Raw genomic sequence first — 16,534 nt, forward strand, 5'->3', positions numbered from 1 at the left:
AGATGGAGGGTGCCCAGTCCTAGTAGAGAAAGAGTAACTCTGGTCACAGGGTGTGCATGGACTTTAGAGAGGAGATAGGCTGAGATCACAGGCGATTCAGATTAGAATTAAGAAGGAAGGCATCTTTCAGAAATGAAAAAGTAAGTTACAAAGGTAGGTCGTAAGACAACCTCATCTGGAGATTCATTTTGTTTCTGTTGTTTTCTGGTAGACCATGTGCTGTCTGACCTGGAGTTGTCCACCTGTGATGAGGCCGTATTGAGACCTGTAACCATCTCCGTGGCTTCCCTGTGTTCGTACCTCCTTTATTTCTTGTTGTCAATGGGCAGCAAGGAAGCATTGCAGTCCAAGTCCAAGTCTGTGTGCTATTGCACCAGGAAGAGCCGGTGGTATAGATGAGGTCAAAAGATGGTCTTCTGGAGGGCTCTCTCTTTCTCTGGGGTGGTCAGTCCTTAGTTCATTTCAGAGCCTCCTCTGACTGGAGGAGGCCTACACTCTTCTGCTTACTCCAAGCCCACCAAGTGTTAATCCCATGCCCAAACGCCCCTGATGGAAACACTCAGAGTAGTGCGTGACTGTATATCTGAGCCCAGTTGACAAAATAAAATTAACCACCACGGTAACGTGAAGACTGTTGAACCACAGGCTGTCTCATTTCTTTAGATGTATACCAAGGGTGTGCTAATCTACATTTTTTGCAAACTTGCCTCTTTCTTTTTAAAACTCCCACCTAAAAGGAACATTGGGGAAAATGTGAATGGTGGCTCTTTGGTTCCAGGAAGGAAAGTAACTTTATAGGAAGGAGGAAGTCAAGCACGAGAAAGAGCGCGAGACCCAGGAGAATAGAATCTTCCACAAGCAGGTGTCTCCTCCCCTTGAACTTGGAGCCCTAGATTTGCATGATGTGTCAATTCAGCCTTGACAACAGCTCTGCAGAGTGAGCTCATAAAAGGCCTGCAGGAAATTTTTCTTAGTGGAAAGGGAGAAAAAAAGTGGCTGCCTCTTTGCAAGGGGATTCTTTAAAAGCAGGAAACTGTTTAAAAGAGTAGCAGAAGTGTCTATAAAAGTGAGATATTGGCAGCTAGAGAAGGATTGTAGAATATCTCTAAGAAACAGAAATTCCCTATTTCAGTGGATAAAAATCTCTAACCAGTGAACAATGATAAGGTATTAAGCTTCATCTAATATTTGTAGAGGTTATTTATCTTTTAGGTTTTTAAAGATACACTGCAGAGTAACATGCTCAGGGAATCAATAGTTTCTATCTTTATGCCTTTTCTTTTGCAAGTTCTGGTTGTTTCTTGTGCTAGGAGATTCTTGGGCACTCACACAGAGCTCTGGGAGCCTGGGGATTAAGGTTCTGTTGAGTAGAACCTTGTGTCTCTTTAATCTCTGGGTGCCTCCTGTGTCTGAAATGAGAGGTGTTGGCGTGAATGGAAGAGGAACTCTAGATGGTACTTAACATCCATCTCTACCTCAAAAGATAGTAAGAGCCAAATCCATTACACGGGCCATCCCTGGCATTCTAGGTTGTATATGCTGAAGCTAAGATTGTAATTGGTAATTTACCTCACTTGTAAGCTATTATAAAGTAGCCAAATACAGAAGAAAACAAAACAAAAATTGGCAATCCATTTGTGAATGCTTTTGGCATGCTACTGAATTAAATTATATTTTAATGAAAGATCTTTGTCATGAATATTTATGGTAATAGTGGCTCTTAATCTGAATTCAACAAATTCTGTTGCATCAGAAGATGGGTAAAACAAACAGTTTATAAAACCATGTAATTCATTCTCCTTTCCAGTGAGAGAAGTTCATGACCAAGTGTGTTAGGTGCCCTATGTGTTGGGTGCAGTGGGCGTGGCTGGTCCCTGGAGCAGACTGTCCGGGTGGCTGTAGAAAAATGAACACGAACTTGTAATTGTATATTATGTTACATATATGAAGGGGAAGAGTGTGGGGCTGTGGGAGGAACAGCAGTGTCATGTGGCTCAGCAAAGAGCGATGGGGATTGAGGGCTGAGCTGAGCAGGGATGGGAAGAGCTGGGGAGTTTTCTGTGCAGAAGGGGGAGGGTGTACGGAGCCTACAGGGGGCCCATCTGAAGAGCACAGCTGAGAGAAATTCAGAGTGGAGAGCCGAGAGCATAACAGCAGAGAAGGGAGGACCAAATCATAAGGGACGCTGAGGCAGGCTTCCAAGTTAAAGATTTATTCTAGGATTCAGTGGCTGAGTGACGTCTCATTTGTGTTTGTGAAAGTCTCATGTTGAGTACTATAAACCAATTGAGAGCCGTACCATATCTCACAGAGAATTAATATCTAAAATATATGAAGAGGTCCTGCAAATTGATGTATTTTTTTTTGAAAGCTGAGTCTATAAAAAAATGTACAAGGGATGTTAATAGGAAGCTACCAGAAAGGAAAAGCCTGAATTGTCACAATGTAATGATACAGAACCACCCTGGTGGTAAAATGAGAAGCAAAGTTAGAACAATAGTTTATATGCTTGAGATTGGTGAAAGTTTAGGAAATCTGATCAGATAAAATCCTGGCAAAGCTGGGGAGCGATGGGAACGTTCATGTACTGATGATGGAAGTTTAAGTTGTAGGAATGCCTTTGGGGAGTGGTTGACCAATATCCAGCAAATCTTTGTTCCTGTGCACCTGGGAATTAATTTTAGAGAAGCAGTGTTATCAGAATCAAAGGTCCAGTGTCAGAGTCACCTAACTTGTCACTACAGCACTGTTTAACACAGTGGATCATTCCCTCCTTGAAATGCCTTTGTCACTTAGTAGTAGACGTAACCGGGCTCATGGCTTGCAGTTAGGGGCTAGATCTTTGTATGATAAGGTGGCTCCCATGGGGTCTCTGCTGTCACACTCTCAGGTGAGGGGGGTAAATTCCACATCATGTGTCACAGCTGTCACAAGAGGTTTCATTGGACGAAGGGGGCTTTACATAGGCCAGGCGTGTACACCCCATTCTCACACCTATAGGGGCGCCACTGACATGGCGTTGCTGTGCATTTTGGTGGAGGGACCCTTCTACCTTGTGGGTTTTTCATCTTGTTAAGATAAACTTAGGAAATAGCCTTGGTGATAAGGGCTAAGTAATAACAGCAGCAACCCTGCCCCCAGTGGGGAGGAAGCTCCCGCTTGGGTCCTGTCCTCCCTGACTCTGTCCCAGAGAGCTCCTGGGGACACTTTGGGCCACCAGATATGGCCGTGCTCAGCAAGGTGTGTCTGTGTCTGTGAGTGTGTAGAATGCGGGCGCTGTGATGTCTGACCTGGTGAGCTGGAAACTGTCAGCTGGCCGTGCCTTGCCCTTGCTCATCACAGAGCAGCAGGGTGGAGGGACCCTGGGCTCCTGACCATCCCGGGGAAACAGAACTGCCTGTCCCACGGGGCCCCCAGCCTTTAGACGGTAGAGAGAGACAGGGAGGGAGGAATTTTGACTGTGTTTGCGTGCTGTATTTGGGGATCTGTTTATTATAGCTGCTCAGCTGTGATGCAGTATCTGATAGTCATCCCAACAGGAATAGATACAGAACTTGCCCTGAGCCTGCTCATCTCAGCAGAGGGCAGCCCCTCCTTCAGCTGCCTGGACCCTAAGTCTCTCTGACAGTTTCTGTGACTGTCTTCTCTCTCCACATAAGCAAATCCTGTTGGCTTGACCTTTGTATTTTTAAAAGTTAGTTATTTTTAAATTGACAAATAATATTTTTATATATTTATGGGTTACAGTGTGATGTTCTGATCTATGCGTACATTGACGAAAGTTTAAATCATAGTAATTAACATATCCATCCGCTCACCAGCAACTTATTTTTTTGTGGCAAGAATGCTAAAAATCTACTCTTAGCACTTTGGAAATACACAATGCGTTGTTATCAGCAATGGAGCCCTAACTCCATTCCTCCTGTGTAATGGAAACTTGGTACCCCTTGGCCGACGTCTGCTGCCATGCCCTTAGCCTCGGGGACCATCTTCCTTCTGCGGTGTCTGTGACGTGGACTTTAGAGAGCCAGCCACCTCCCATCTCCTGTTACTGTGCTGGCTGACTTCCTGACGGAGCTCTCTGTTTCTGCTCTTGCTGGGGGACAGTCAGATAAGAGCACTGTGGTCCGAGCAGTCCTCCCAGACCAGGCCCCCTTCCACTCCATTCTGCTGAAACCCTATTCTCCTTCTCAGTCAGAATAGCAGGGGGAGTCCTTACGATCGTCTGCAGAAGCCCAGGAGACAGCTGCTAGAATGTCCAGCGTGGACGATGCGAGCAATGCTGGGAGTGCACCTGCTGGGAGGACAGGCCCCTCCCCTCTGTGTTCCTGGTGGGGCTGCCCTCTGACCCTGCTCCTGTAAGAACTGGCAAAATCCGTCACACAATTCCCCGAAATCTCAACAAAACCTTGTGGCAAGTAGCTGTGTCCTGAGGCGGGTGCCACTGTGTAGACAGACGAGAAAGTAACTAGAATGAAATCATTTTCATTATGTGACTGGCGTGAGTTGTGGGGGTAAGTGAGCTGATGGAAGGCGGGGTCGCAGATGAAGGTCTGCGTCTGGTGGCGTTGGGGCTGCGTGACCATCTCCGGGATGCCATGTCCTTGTTTGGTTACAGGAACTGCCTGGCGACGTGTAGCCAAAACTAGAAAGTACGTGTGGGAACATTCATGTTGATGTGGGCGCTGTGCGTCATGTTTACTATGATCCTGTTCTCGAGAAGATGCCAGCCAGCGACTGGGACGATGGTCTCTGCCCTGTGCCTCCTACTGCGTGGAGAGTGTTTTCCCCAACTTTAACTGGAGAGATTACTCTTTACTGCCGTATGACAGGTGATTCGTTTTTCAAGAATGTGAAGAAAGGGGATCAAGGTAGATTTTGGATTCCTGCGATGGTTTACTTGGGGAATGATCATACAGCCTCCATTTAGGCGCCTATTTGCACCTGTTTCAGATGTTGTCGTGATGACAAAATTAGCAGTAGCCTCCAAGTGAGGGAGGGCTGATAGACGATTAGAAGACTGGAAGTGTCATCATGCTCTGGAAGGAATTTTTACTCTAATTGCAATTTTTAAAAATAATGAAATGGGGCGGCGCCTGTGGCTCAGTGGGTAGGGTGCCAGCCCCACATGCCAAGGGTGGTGGGTTCAAACCCGGCCCCGGCCAAACTGCAACAATAAAATAGCCGGGCGTTGTGGCAGACGCCTGTAATCCCAGCTACTTGGGAGGCTGAGGCAAGAGAATCGCCTAAGCCTAGGAGTTGGAGGTTGCTGTGAGCTGTGTGACGCCACGGCACTCTACCAAGGGCGATAAAGTGAGACTCTGTCTCTACAAAAAAAAAAAAAAAAAAAAATAATGAAATGCTGCTGTATGTTTGTATGCCCATGGCCATATATCTATGACCGGTTTGCTAAAAATTAATTTTGGATTGTAAGACATTGTGAGCCTGTAATGAAAACCTCAATTGAAACTATTGGATATGTGCGCTTTTCAAAGAAAATTTAGGGTATTAGATACACATTTGAATGCCTTAAAGAGGGAATGATCGAGTTACCAAAGAAGACCTCATGCTTTACAAGGGCTGATTCTGTACCGTCTGAGTGATTGAGTTGAGAGGTTTATAACTCATCTAATTCTTACAACTGCCTGGTGAGGTAGTTGTTATTAAAAGTTGTGTGTGACCCTGTAATAAGGCCACCTCAGCAAAAAGCGTCTTCCCTGTTCTCATCCCCAATACTCAGGAAAACCCTAAGCAATGTGTATAATCTTGGGTCACAAAGGCATTACTTTTTAAGGGCCTGCATAAAAACTGGCCACGTTTTTAATGATGATGGCATGAGTATCAAATATTCAAGTTATGTAGATTATTTGGTTTCGTACCACTTATTTTTCTCTCACGCCCTAATATCATCGTTCTGAGAAGTCTGTGTCATTGGCTTCCAACAATTCTTAGTTAATGTCTTTGTTAAATCCTGTCCTTTGGGACAAAGCAATACTCTTTCCTTTTTTAATGACACAAGTGTACAATGATACAAATGATACTACATGTAACTGAAAGCGTTTTGAAAGGTTGAATTGAAACTTTTCCTCCAACAATCTATAGATGACAAATACCAAGGAAGATGTGTATGTGATTTTTATGACATTCCTTACAAGTCCTATCTTCACCTGCTTATATGTATTATTAAAGCACAGTGTGGCCCATTGCACACAGTAGGAGCTTGTCAATCCTGTTGAATCATTTTATGATCTATTCTTTTGTTTGTAGGGACAATTTAATTTGAACTCTACACAAAAAATACATGTAGGTTCTTCTTTACAAATCTCAAGGGAAGGAAATGTGTAGTCTTTTCTTCTTTAATAGTGGGAGTGTTTGCATTTGTAAGTCCAGATTGCCTGCGATCTCCCCTTTCTTTAGCAAAGTCGGTGTTAATAAAATCTTTCTCCGAAGTCCAAGGTGGCTGCCCAGCATAATGTTGGAAGGGCTTAGTTCTCTTGGGAGCTATGAGGAGCCTCAGTAGATTAAAAAGTCTTATTTATCTTTTTCCCCTCAGAGACCCCATTGAAATGATAGTGAAGGAATAAAAAAATGTGTAGGTCAGTAACAGAGAATCCAGAGGTGACCAGCCTGGAGGAGAAGTTCCCAGAGGTTCTGACACGGAGAATCAAGAGGTGACCAGCCTAGAGGATAAGTTCCCAATGGTCCTGACGCAGAGAATCCAGAGGTGACCAGCATGGAGGAGAAGTTCCCAGTGGTTCTGCAGACTGAGAGCCAAGTGTCCTCGGTGACTGCTAACTGATTACAGGGGCTGCTGCAGGCTGGACGCACTCGGGGGCTGTGGGGGTGGGTGGGTTCGCCTTGGGGATCCTGAATGCAGGTGGGTGAGGGTCCCACAAGGAACTAGAAATCCCAGGAATTGGGGGGATGCCTGAAGTCAGAACACTTCACAGACTCAACTCCACCGCACGTTGGGACAGCCAAGGACTGGACCACATGTGTCTCCCTTTGGCTCATCTGTGAAGAAATGCGGAGTTGTCTGGGGAGAACCACCGAGGGTAATCTGGAAGTTAGCTCAGAGGAGGGGAGTCACCCCTAACGTAGAACCTCTGCCCACACACACACGTCTCTCCAGCAGGGTTTCTGTCATCTTAAACTTCAGTTTGCAGGACCAGGGACGGCTGGGCAGAAGTCCCTGAGGGCAGGATGGAGGTGAAGAGACAACAAAACAGTCCCCAGGAATCAGAGAGGACCCAGGGAATGGCAGGGGAGAAAGACCCTCTCGTGACCATAATGAGAGGTTTTGAAAATAGTATCTTGTCAAGAAAAACATTCTATAAGGAAGGAACTGCCAAAGAGCCAGAAAGAACCATGGCAAACTAAAACTATGGCTGCAAAATAAATTCAGAGAAGGACTGACTGAAAGTGAGTTCAGAAAACTGCCCAGAAAGAGGATGAACAATAAAAAAATCTTCTGTGTTTAAACTCTGGAATGTAGGGGTGGCACTCGGGCGCATTTTCTGTGGCCTGGAGCAGGTCTGAGTGAATATGGTCTTTCTCTTCTTTGTCATGAATGGGCAGCTCTGACAGGTGGAGGGTTTTGTACCCACAGACCAGTCTCAGCAGGACATGTCCCTGAGAGGTGACACATCATCTCATTCTGTGTGCACGGGGATTTGACAGGCACGAAATCCAATGTTAGCAGTGTTCTCCCAAATTCTAAGAAAATGATAGCCATCTCCTACCTTTTATTTGGGATTCTTTTTATAGTTTTCTAATCCTAAAATAGCTGTTCTGGGATTTGGGACATTTCTAAAAGTCCTCACAAAAAGCTCACCTGTGTGTGTGTGTGTGTGGGGGGCTCCTCCCCAAAGAGGGGTGTTAGTGGAATGGAACTTGAACTTTTAAAAAGATGTTGCATGTTTATAGAATGTCATAACTGAAATCGAATCTTGAAAGAGTGCTCACGAGAAAGTGGTAAAAAGATCTTCCTTTGAAGCTTCTTGTTGTTTCTAAGAGTTTGTCGCTACCCATTGAAAACATGGGACAGAGATTCCCACGTTGTGGATAAAAGATCCTCCACCTGAACCTGAGCATTTTTTCCCCTTGTTGTCAGGGATGGGGCAGGTTGTGAGTTTCCCAACATTTTGTGTGTGGATATGTCCTTCCATTTGAAGAAAAAGTCCCCATCATAATCAGGGCAGGGATTTGGTTGACACATGAGAGAGATGCTTCTTGAGTTCATGCATCTCTGATTTTGAGTCTTTGAAAAGGTGTTCTACAGAATAAAACTATGTGGTTCTAAAAGTTCTGGTTAGAGTTTAAGTGGACACGTGGAAGGCCGTGCTGGCCTGCTTCTGTTTATTGCCATGAACTCTAAGGAATTTCAAGGCCACGTGTGCTGGACAGAACTTAAACTTTGATCATTAGTTAAAATAAAGTGGGAAGGGTAAACTTGTTATGCTTAGCTTTTATTTTGTAGCAGTATTTATTGTAATAGGTTTCTTGTACATTTAAAAAATTCAAAGCTTTGAGAAGTGTTGACCAAAACACTTTTTTTTAATGAGCAAAATTCCTGCGAACTGTTTCCTTTCTATTTTTTAACCTGCAGTGGTTCGTGCACATTTATAGTTTTCTAGATACATTTTCCGTGGAGAGCAGTTTGTTTAAGATATTCCGTGGCCCACAACGGATCGCCTCAGAGTCTTGTGCAGAAATATATTAAGGGAAAGTTACAGGACCTCTGGAACTCAGGGCTCACGAGGTGTAAATCTGAGAGCCTTTTCTAGCGCTCTGCTGCAATGACGCTGACAATTTAAGTTTCAACGCTGTGCAGTGACTTCATAGGGTGCTCACGTATTTTTTAGAATTTTGACTTCGGTGTTAACTTGGATAACCTACTTGTTAGAAGCAACTCGTAAGTGTAAAATCAATTTCTTTTCTCTGTGGGAGAGATATCACTTCTCTTGAGCACAGGGCCATTTGCCACTCAGTTATAAAATTGTCATTCTTTTGTGATGAAATGTGGAATGCATATTTAGGGTACAGTTGTATATGTTCTCAAGACTTTCGGTAGGTGGTCATTTCCCAGTCTCTTCTCCATGCTTACAGTGGAGATTATTGAGATATTTACTGAAGCTTTGGAGTAAATTACTCAAAGTCATGCACTGGGGTGACAGAATGTGTACCGGGGCCGGGATCTGTGCCACCCCACCCCTTCCAGGCCAGCTTCCCTTTCATAACAACTCTGTGCTAGGGCGGCGCCTGTGGCTCAGTCGGTAGGGCGCTGGCCCCATATACGAGGGTGGTGGGTTCAAGCCCGGCCTCAGCCAAACTGCAACCAAAAAATAGCCGGGCATTGTGGTGGGCGCCTGTAGTCCCAGATACTCAGGAGGCTGAGGCAAGAGAATCACTTAAGCCCAGGAGTTGGAGGTTGCTGTGAGCTGTGTGAGGCCACGGCACTCTACCGAGGGCCATAAAGTGAGACTCTGTCTCTACAAAAAACAAAAAACAAACAACTCGGTGCTTTTAGTTTTAAGCTGATAAACGGTTGTGTCCCACCTTTGAAGACCCTGAATAACCGTCCTTTATCAAAGGCTCAGTTGAGTGCTGTGGCTCTCTCTGTGCAGGAGGTCAGCATCGCAGCGTTGGACGGGGGATTCTGGGGCCAGGGTCTTGCTCTCACTTTTGCTGACTTTGCAGATTCCTCCCCGCCCTGGGAAGGCATAGGCCGGCGGTGGTGGGTCTAACCTGGTGGAGGCTCTGGAGATCTGTATCTCGGGAAATATGCCGAGAAGGGAAATTTTTCTCTGGCCTTGATTTCTGAGCTCCCATAGAACCTCGACCTCCAGGGTTGGATATTTCATTTTCAAACCTGTCTCAAGGGCATGCCTTTCTGTTCCCAGTGCTGTGCCCCCTGTTTGGGCCCTAGTGTGTATGTACTTGGACAAGTTTCCAAGTGCAGCCTCAGTTTCCCTTTCCATTCAAACCTTTATACTGTTGCCGCATTCAGAGTTCTCCTGTTTATTCAGTGTCTGTGCTGACTTTGCAGCCGTGGTGGTCCGTCCCTGTCCCTCAGCCTTATTTCCCAGTGCCGTGTGCTCGGACTGTGCCTTGGCCTGGCTGAACACGGGGCCACTGTCCTCTGTATTAGGGAATGATCAGTCCTGGGACCCCTGCAGATAACCCACATCTGCAGACACTCGAGTTCCTAGTAGGAAACGTCAGAGTGTTAGCATACAGCTTACACACTTCCTCCCGTACACTAAATCTGGGCTAGATGACTCAGAACACCTCGTACAGTGTAAATGCTATGTAAATAGTTGTCATACTGTATTGTTTAGGGAGTAAGGTTAAGAAAAAATGTCTGTACATGTGGAATACCGACACCATTGTTTATCCGAAGTATTTTTGATCTTCGTTTGGTTGAATTCAGGGCTACAGAGGTCTCCCTGGGCCGACTTTCTCCTTTTCTCCTTCATTTTACCCTTCTCAGGACGTACACTGATGTCTTAGGAGTCTAAAGACTCCCTCCTTCTGCACATCTATAAAAACCTTTCAGATAACTCAGGGCCTGCTTTTATTTCCCTTGCTTGGAATACTTTTCCGTGAGTCCCGCAGCCTCACTGGCCTGCTTCTTGGACTTCCTGAATCATGTAATTGATAATATCTTCTTTGCTGTTCGTAAGCCTTTTCTGAATAGACCGTCACAACAGGAGTTCCAATACTTTAATCACAGTGTGGCCCAGTGGTGGCTGTGAAGCCACAACTTGTTGGCAGATGTGATGCCTCCATTTCTCTATTTACTTCAGTGTGGTGCTTAAAATTAAGAAAAATATTGGAACCATACCTCCATATAGAAAACTGCTGTGATTTTCAGTTTGTTTGATAATTGCTGCTGTGTTGAAATATGTTTTTCTCCATTGTCTTGCCAGCAATCAAAGAGAAGTACACGGACTGGACAGAATTTCTCATCCGGGATCTGACGGGTTCCAGGACGGCGCCCGCCAACCTTCTGGAAGGTGTATGTATTGTTGTTATGCATCTAATCTATCTCAGAGGCGTCCTGGGTGCGCGAGCTCAGACCTAACGGCACCTGTGCATATATCCTTCTGCAGATACTCGTCCCCACGCTGGTTTCTCCGTCCAGTTAGCCTAATGCCCGTTTTGTCTTAAATTACTGATTATGACATCGATGGCACTTTCCCTGAGATAGCCGATAAATGGGAAATTTGCTCTATGTGAATGCATTTTTTAATAATTACATGTTAGGATTAGCTTCACACTGTCCTATAAGTTTAATTCCCTTTCCTCTATTAGTGAATGTAAATAAAAATCTTACAGAGTAATTGAACAAGTGCCCACCTAGCACATACAATTTGGGTATGACTAGTCTCTCAGAGTTCATTGAGAAATGATTCCATCAAATATTCTATTTTAGATGCACAACCCTAAGATTTGAACATACACGTGGTATTGACCATTAACTGAATTTGCTTCCTTTATGAAAAACAAGAGGAGAAATGGTAGACCACATTTAAATGTAGCTAAGGCCCTTTTAAGATATTAAAGAAAAAGTAGTTTAATTTGGTATCTTTATGGTTCATTTAAAAATGAATTTATGATGAAACATTTCAATATTTGCTATGTATAATACAACAGGAAAAGAAAGGTCCTATGTCATAACTGTTGAATTACCAAGTCTGTTCTTTTAAGAGTGCCCTTAAAAATGGAGAAACTTAATGAATAACAAGGACTAACGTGTGGATTTTGACAGTATTATATTCTCTTAACCTTAACTTTCCCTCCTTAGATGAGTGACACTGATACACTGTCTAATACAGTTAACAGGTTTTGTTTTGTAAAGATTTAGCCTGATGTATTTGTTATATATCTTAATAGCATCTATTTTGATTGTTTGGTTAACAAAGCAAAATGATGACCATCCCCCCCCACCCCCCTTTAAAGGGACAAATTGTCTTACTGTGTTAATCTTTTAAAACTATTTGCCTATAAGGCTGTCTGAACAAACACCCTTTTCATATGCTAACATATGCTAAGAAGGGGCAGTAATTATAATTCTCTAAACCAATTATCAGGTTAGGTGTAGAAATAACTTTACATAATAGTCCCTTTAGCTGATCATTAGTGCCTGTCACACGTGTCATCTCTACAAACACACAAGCTTGACAGGAGTCAGGAAAGCAGGAGAGGATCTTGGCTATTAGAGTAGTGGCCATGATGGGACGGATATTAAAGAATCATGGTATAAATTTCTAATCCTGTATTACAAATACGCACGTATCTGTTTATTGGGGAAGTAGACATTTTGCTACCACATCTTTTTCTAGCTCTAGGCAAATTTGGGTATGACTGTTCTTAAAAGCATACTAATGCAATTTTATCTGGGAAGGGTGATTTGTTTGGTGAGAATTGAGCATAAAGGGTCATTTTCTGTTTACTTGTGGTTTGGGTTTTGGGGTTGGGAATTGGGCACACAGATGTGTGAGGGGAGGAGGGGAAGGACGGGGTGCTGGCTGTGCCCAGGATGGGGGTGGAGGGGACTCCAGACTGTTTGCCATTAGCTTGGATGATGGTGTGAAAAAGTATTATCTTCTGCTGTCATCTGTTTCCACGAGAACCTTAAAAGAAAGTTTAAAATAAGGAGTTTTGCTTCTGTTCAAACAGCCTCTACGAGGGAAAGGCCCTATAGACCTCATTACAGTTGATTCCTTAATAGAACTTCAGGATTCTCAGAGCCCTTTTCAGTACTGGATAGTTAGTGTGATTGAAAATGTTGGAGGAAGATTACGCCTTCGCTATGTGGGATTGGAGGACACTGAATCCTATGACCAGTGGTTGTTTTACTTGGATTACAGACTTCGACCAGTTGGTTGGTGTCAAGAGAATAAGTACAGAATGGACCCACCTGCAGGTAAGGGCCGAAGCTTCAGCTGCCGGATGGTGGTTTAGAAGAAGATGTGATGTTTTCTGGGATATGGCCCTGTAAAATGTGTTGACTCTGTGGTCTCTTTTACATCTGAGTGTAGGAATATCACGCATTTTAACTTCACAGTACTTTGTACGAGGAATAAAACTGAAGACCTCATTCAGTAGTGTTCTTGAAAGAGAAAGTAATGGGGCGGTGCCTGTGGCTCAAAGGAGTAGGGCACCGACCCCATATACCGGAGGTGGCAGGTTCAAACCCGGCCCCAGACAACAACTGTAAAAAAAAAAAGAGAGAGAAAGAGAAGTAATGTTGGAAGCTTTAGGCAAGTTAGTTCCTTTGGAATCACTGTTCAGACAGGAAAGATGTGACACATTGAGAGGTGGGACGTAGTCTCCGCTTTCTTCTTCAGGGATTTTGATAGTCTTGTACGTAAGCTCCAAACTCTTTGTTCCTCCAAGTAGTTATCTACCTGTCAGTTTACCCGTCCATCCATCCATCCATCCACCCACTCATCTATCCACCAACCCATCCATCTGTCCATCCATTCATCCGTCCATGCACTTTTCCATACATACATACATACATCCACTTTTGCATCCATCCATCCATCCATCCATCCCTCCATCCATCCATCCCTCCATCCATCCATCCAATTTTCCATCCATTCATCCATTCATCCATCCATCCATCCATCCCTCCATCCATCCATCCATCCAATTTTTCATCCATTCATCCATTCATCCATCCATCCATCCATCCATCCGTCCATGCACTTTTCCATCCATCCATCCATACATACATACATACATCCACTTTTCCATCCATCCATCCAATTTTCCATCCATCCATTCATCCATCCATCCATCCATCCATCCATCCATCCATCCATCCACTTTTCCATCCATCCATCCATTTTTTCATCTGTCCATCCATCCATCCATCCACTTTTCCATCTATTCATCCATCCACTTTTCCATCCATCCATTCATCCGTCCATCCACTTTTCCATCCATCCATCCATCCATCCATCCATCCATCCATCCATTCAATTTTCCATCCGTTCATCCATTCATCCGTCCATACATACATACATCCACTTTTCCATCCATCCATCCACTTTCCCATCTGTCCATCCATCCATCCACTTTCCCATCTGTCCATCCATCCATCCACTTTTCCATCTATTCATCCATCCACTTTTCCATCCATCCATTCATCCGTCCATCCACTTTTCCATCCATCCATCCATCCATCCATCCAATTTTCCATCCATCCACTTATCAATCCATCCATCCATCCATCCGTCCATCCACTTTTCCATCTATTCATCCATCCGGTCTATCCATTTAACTATTCTTTCTACTCATCCGTCCATATTCATCCATCTGTCTGTTTATCTGTCCATATGAATATCCAAAACCACCATCTCTTTTGATAAGGAAACAGCACTGAGAAGATTGCCGTGCTTTCCTTCCCTGCTTCCTCACAGGTTTTTTGTTGGCTTCAAGAACACTGTCAAATGACTATGCAGCACATGCTTGACTGGGGAGGGCAGGGTATTAGGCTTTCTGACATACCTAACCAGGCAAAAATCTCAGTATTTACAAAATAATCCTTCTTGAATGTTTACTCTATGCCAGGCGACTTTATATCTGGTGTATTATTTATTTTGATTTTTAAAAAGTCCTGCATATTTGTTGTGAATTTCATTTGACAGCACAGAAAACTAAGCCTGGGGTTAAGCTACCCGTCCCAGGTCCCCAGCTTCAGGGCCAGTGATGGGATTCGGATTCCCAGGCGCTGTGCCCGTCCCTACCAGCTTCTCTTTACCAACCTTTTAGTGGGTAGCCCCAGAACAAAAATGCTAGATTCTTGTGAAATCAAAGATGCCAAGGAAGAAATACTTTTTTCCCCCCAGAAATTATTGTCTTTATTGTGGTCAGTTTCTAGGTATGTTTGGAATAAAGACTTGAGTCTGAGCTTTATTAAAAGCACCAGGAAATTTCCTTCCCACGTTGGTTGCCAGTGTTGCCCTTGAGTACGTGAATGTGAGGAGTTATGTTTATCTTTTCTGTCACTCCGGGGCTTAACCGAAAGAACTGCCTGGTCCTGTTGTGCTAGTTTTTCTGTTAAATCTGGTGGGCACACAGACACGCCATTGGTGTTTACTAGTATTTTATTCTTGTCAAAACTTTGCAAAGCAGCCAAGACCTTCATTTATATCGTGAGTGATTTTGGGCTATGATGACAAAGATAGGACCTGGCAGTGTTGTGTGACAAGACCTAAGCTCAGGTTTGCCCTGGGATTCATAACCTAGCAGGAAGAATTTACTTTGTGCGGGAAGTTGTGTGTATAAATCTCAGCTCAGTATCTATTCTAATTGCTTTATAAATTTTATACTTGCCAGAGTAAAAGTTTATAGCAAAGCAAAGGATTCCTTATAGCGTCCTAGGTTCTCTGTTGTGTCATTTTCCTGTGACTTTCTGGGACTCAAGCTCAAAAGCAAGAATGGAGTATATCTCTATAGAAATGTGAGAATTATTTGCTCTGAGCTCTCTCCCTCCTTAGATAATTGGGCTTCTTTATAAGAAGAAATTGTGTTCGTTTGTCTCAGAATTTTCTACACGTCAGTTGTCCACTTCACTTAAGAGTTCACAGGGGTCCCTAAAGATTTTGAAAAAGTCACTCATCATTATGAACTTGACTTCCCTGATATTTGAATTGTCAGCAGGAAAGGTTATGTATAGGAATAAGAAAAACCTAAGGCAAAAAGACATTTGAATATGACTTTGAGTTCCTCGAATACTGTAGCTACGAGATGAAAGCTGGAATCTGTTACATTGCTGGGTGAAGCCTCCCCCACCCCGGGAGGACAGGCACTTATCATCCATGTTGCACACACAGGAACAGAATCTGATATTTTGGATTCGTATAAATTAATTTCACGTCCCAATGTGGCTTGTACAATTTACATGGTAACACCAATTTCCTTACCTGAAATATAGGTGGGAACACAATTTCAGACCTGCCTAGAAAATACTACAGGGCATTTTTATTATTCCCAAGCACCACTAGATTACTGAGAATTGGTCGGCAGTTCTTGAGGGTGAGAAGGAAGGTTGCTGTCGAGGGGAGATGAGAAGAGGCTCATCCTTGCCCTCTGGACCTTTTTTGCTGTGCACCCCTGCTAACACTGTCATTATGGTTAAAAATCATCTCTAGTTGTACTTGTTCCTTTTTGTTTTTCCTTTTTGCTTTTTAAAGGTCATGATATTTCCTAGCAGTTGAGTACAAACAGAGGTAATAGAAATTAGCTGGGAAGTTCATCTTCATAAGCTCTGGGAAAGGCACTGAGCAATGTATATTCATTGAGCCTTCGAATTTCTGGCAGGAATAAGAGGAAACAGCATTCTGGTGCCTGGAGGGTGGTGAGGGCAGGGGGGAGAGGGAAAGAAGCCGCCTCCCCCCAGCCTGCAGGATGGGGACACTCACACAGCGGCTGGGCTGCCCAGCGCATCTGAGGCACCCAGGGATTGGCATTTTCTAGGGATTCAATTTGTGATCAGAGTATTCTGCTTATGCTTTGG

General features: G+C 44.0%; 1 protein-coding gene across 9 annotated transcripts in view; it reads left to right on the forward strand.

The window, feature by feature from the left end:
- The window catches only part of SFMBT2 (Scm like with four mbt domains 2), a 175,012-nt gene that overhangs the window by 67,724 nt on the left and 90,754 nt on the right, over window positions 1-16,534 (forward strand). For 8 of the 9 annotated variants that reach the window (XM_053572825.1, XM_053572822.1, XM_053572823.1 and 5 more), the window contains 2 exons: window positions 10,932-11,020; window positions 12,685-12,931. In XM_053572825.1, coding sequence (XP_053428800.1) covers window positions 10,932-11,020; window positions 12,685-12,931 — 336 coding nt within the window. Of the gene's footprint in view, window positions 1-10,930; window positions 11,021-12,684; window positions 12,932-16,534 lie in introns of those variants that run through there. The other variant, XM_053572827.1, reaches the window with a different exon arrangement.

The sequence above is a fragment of the Nycticebus coucang genome, chromosome 20 (genome assembly GCF_027406575.1).
Source record: "Nycticebus coucang isolate mNycCou1 chromosome 20, mNycCou1.pri, whole genome shotgun sequence".
NCBI lineage: Eukaryota > Metazoa > Chordata > Mammalia > Primates > Lorisidae > Nycticebus > Nycticebus coucang.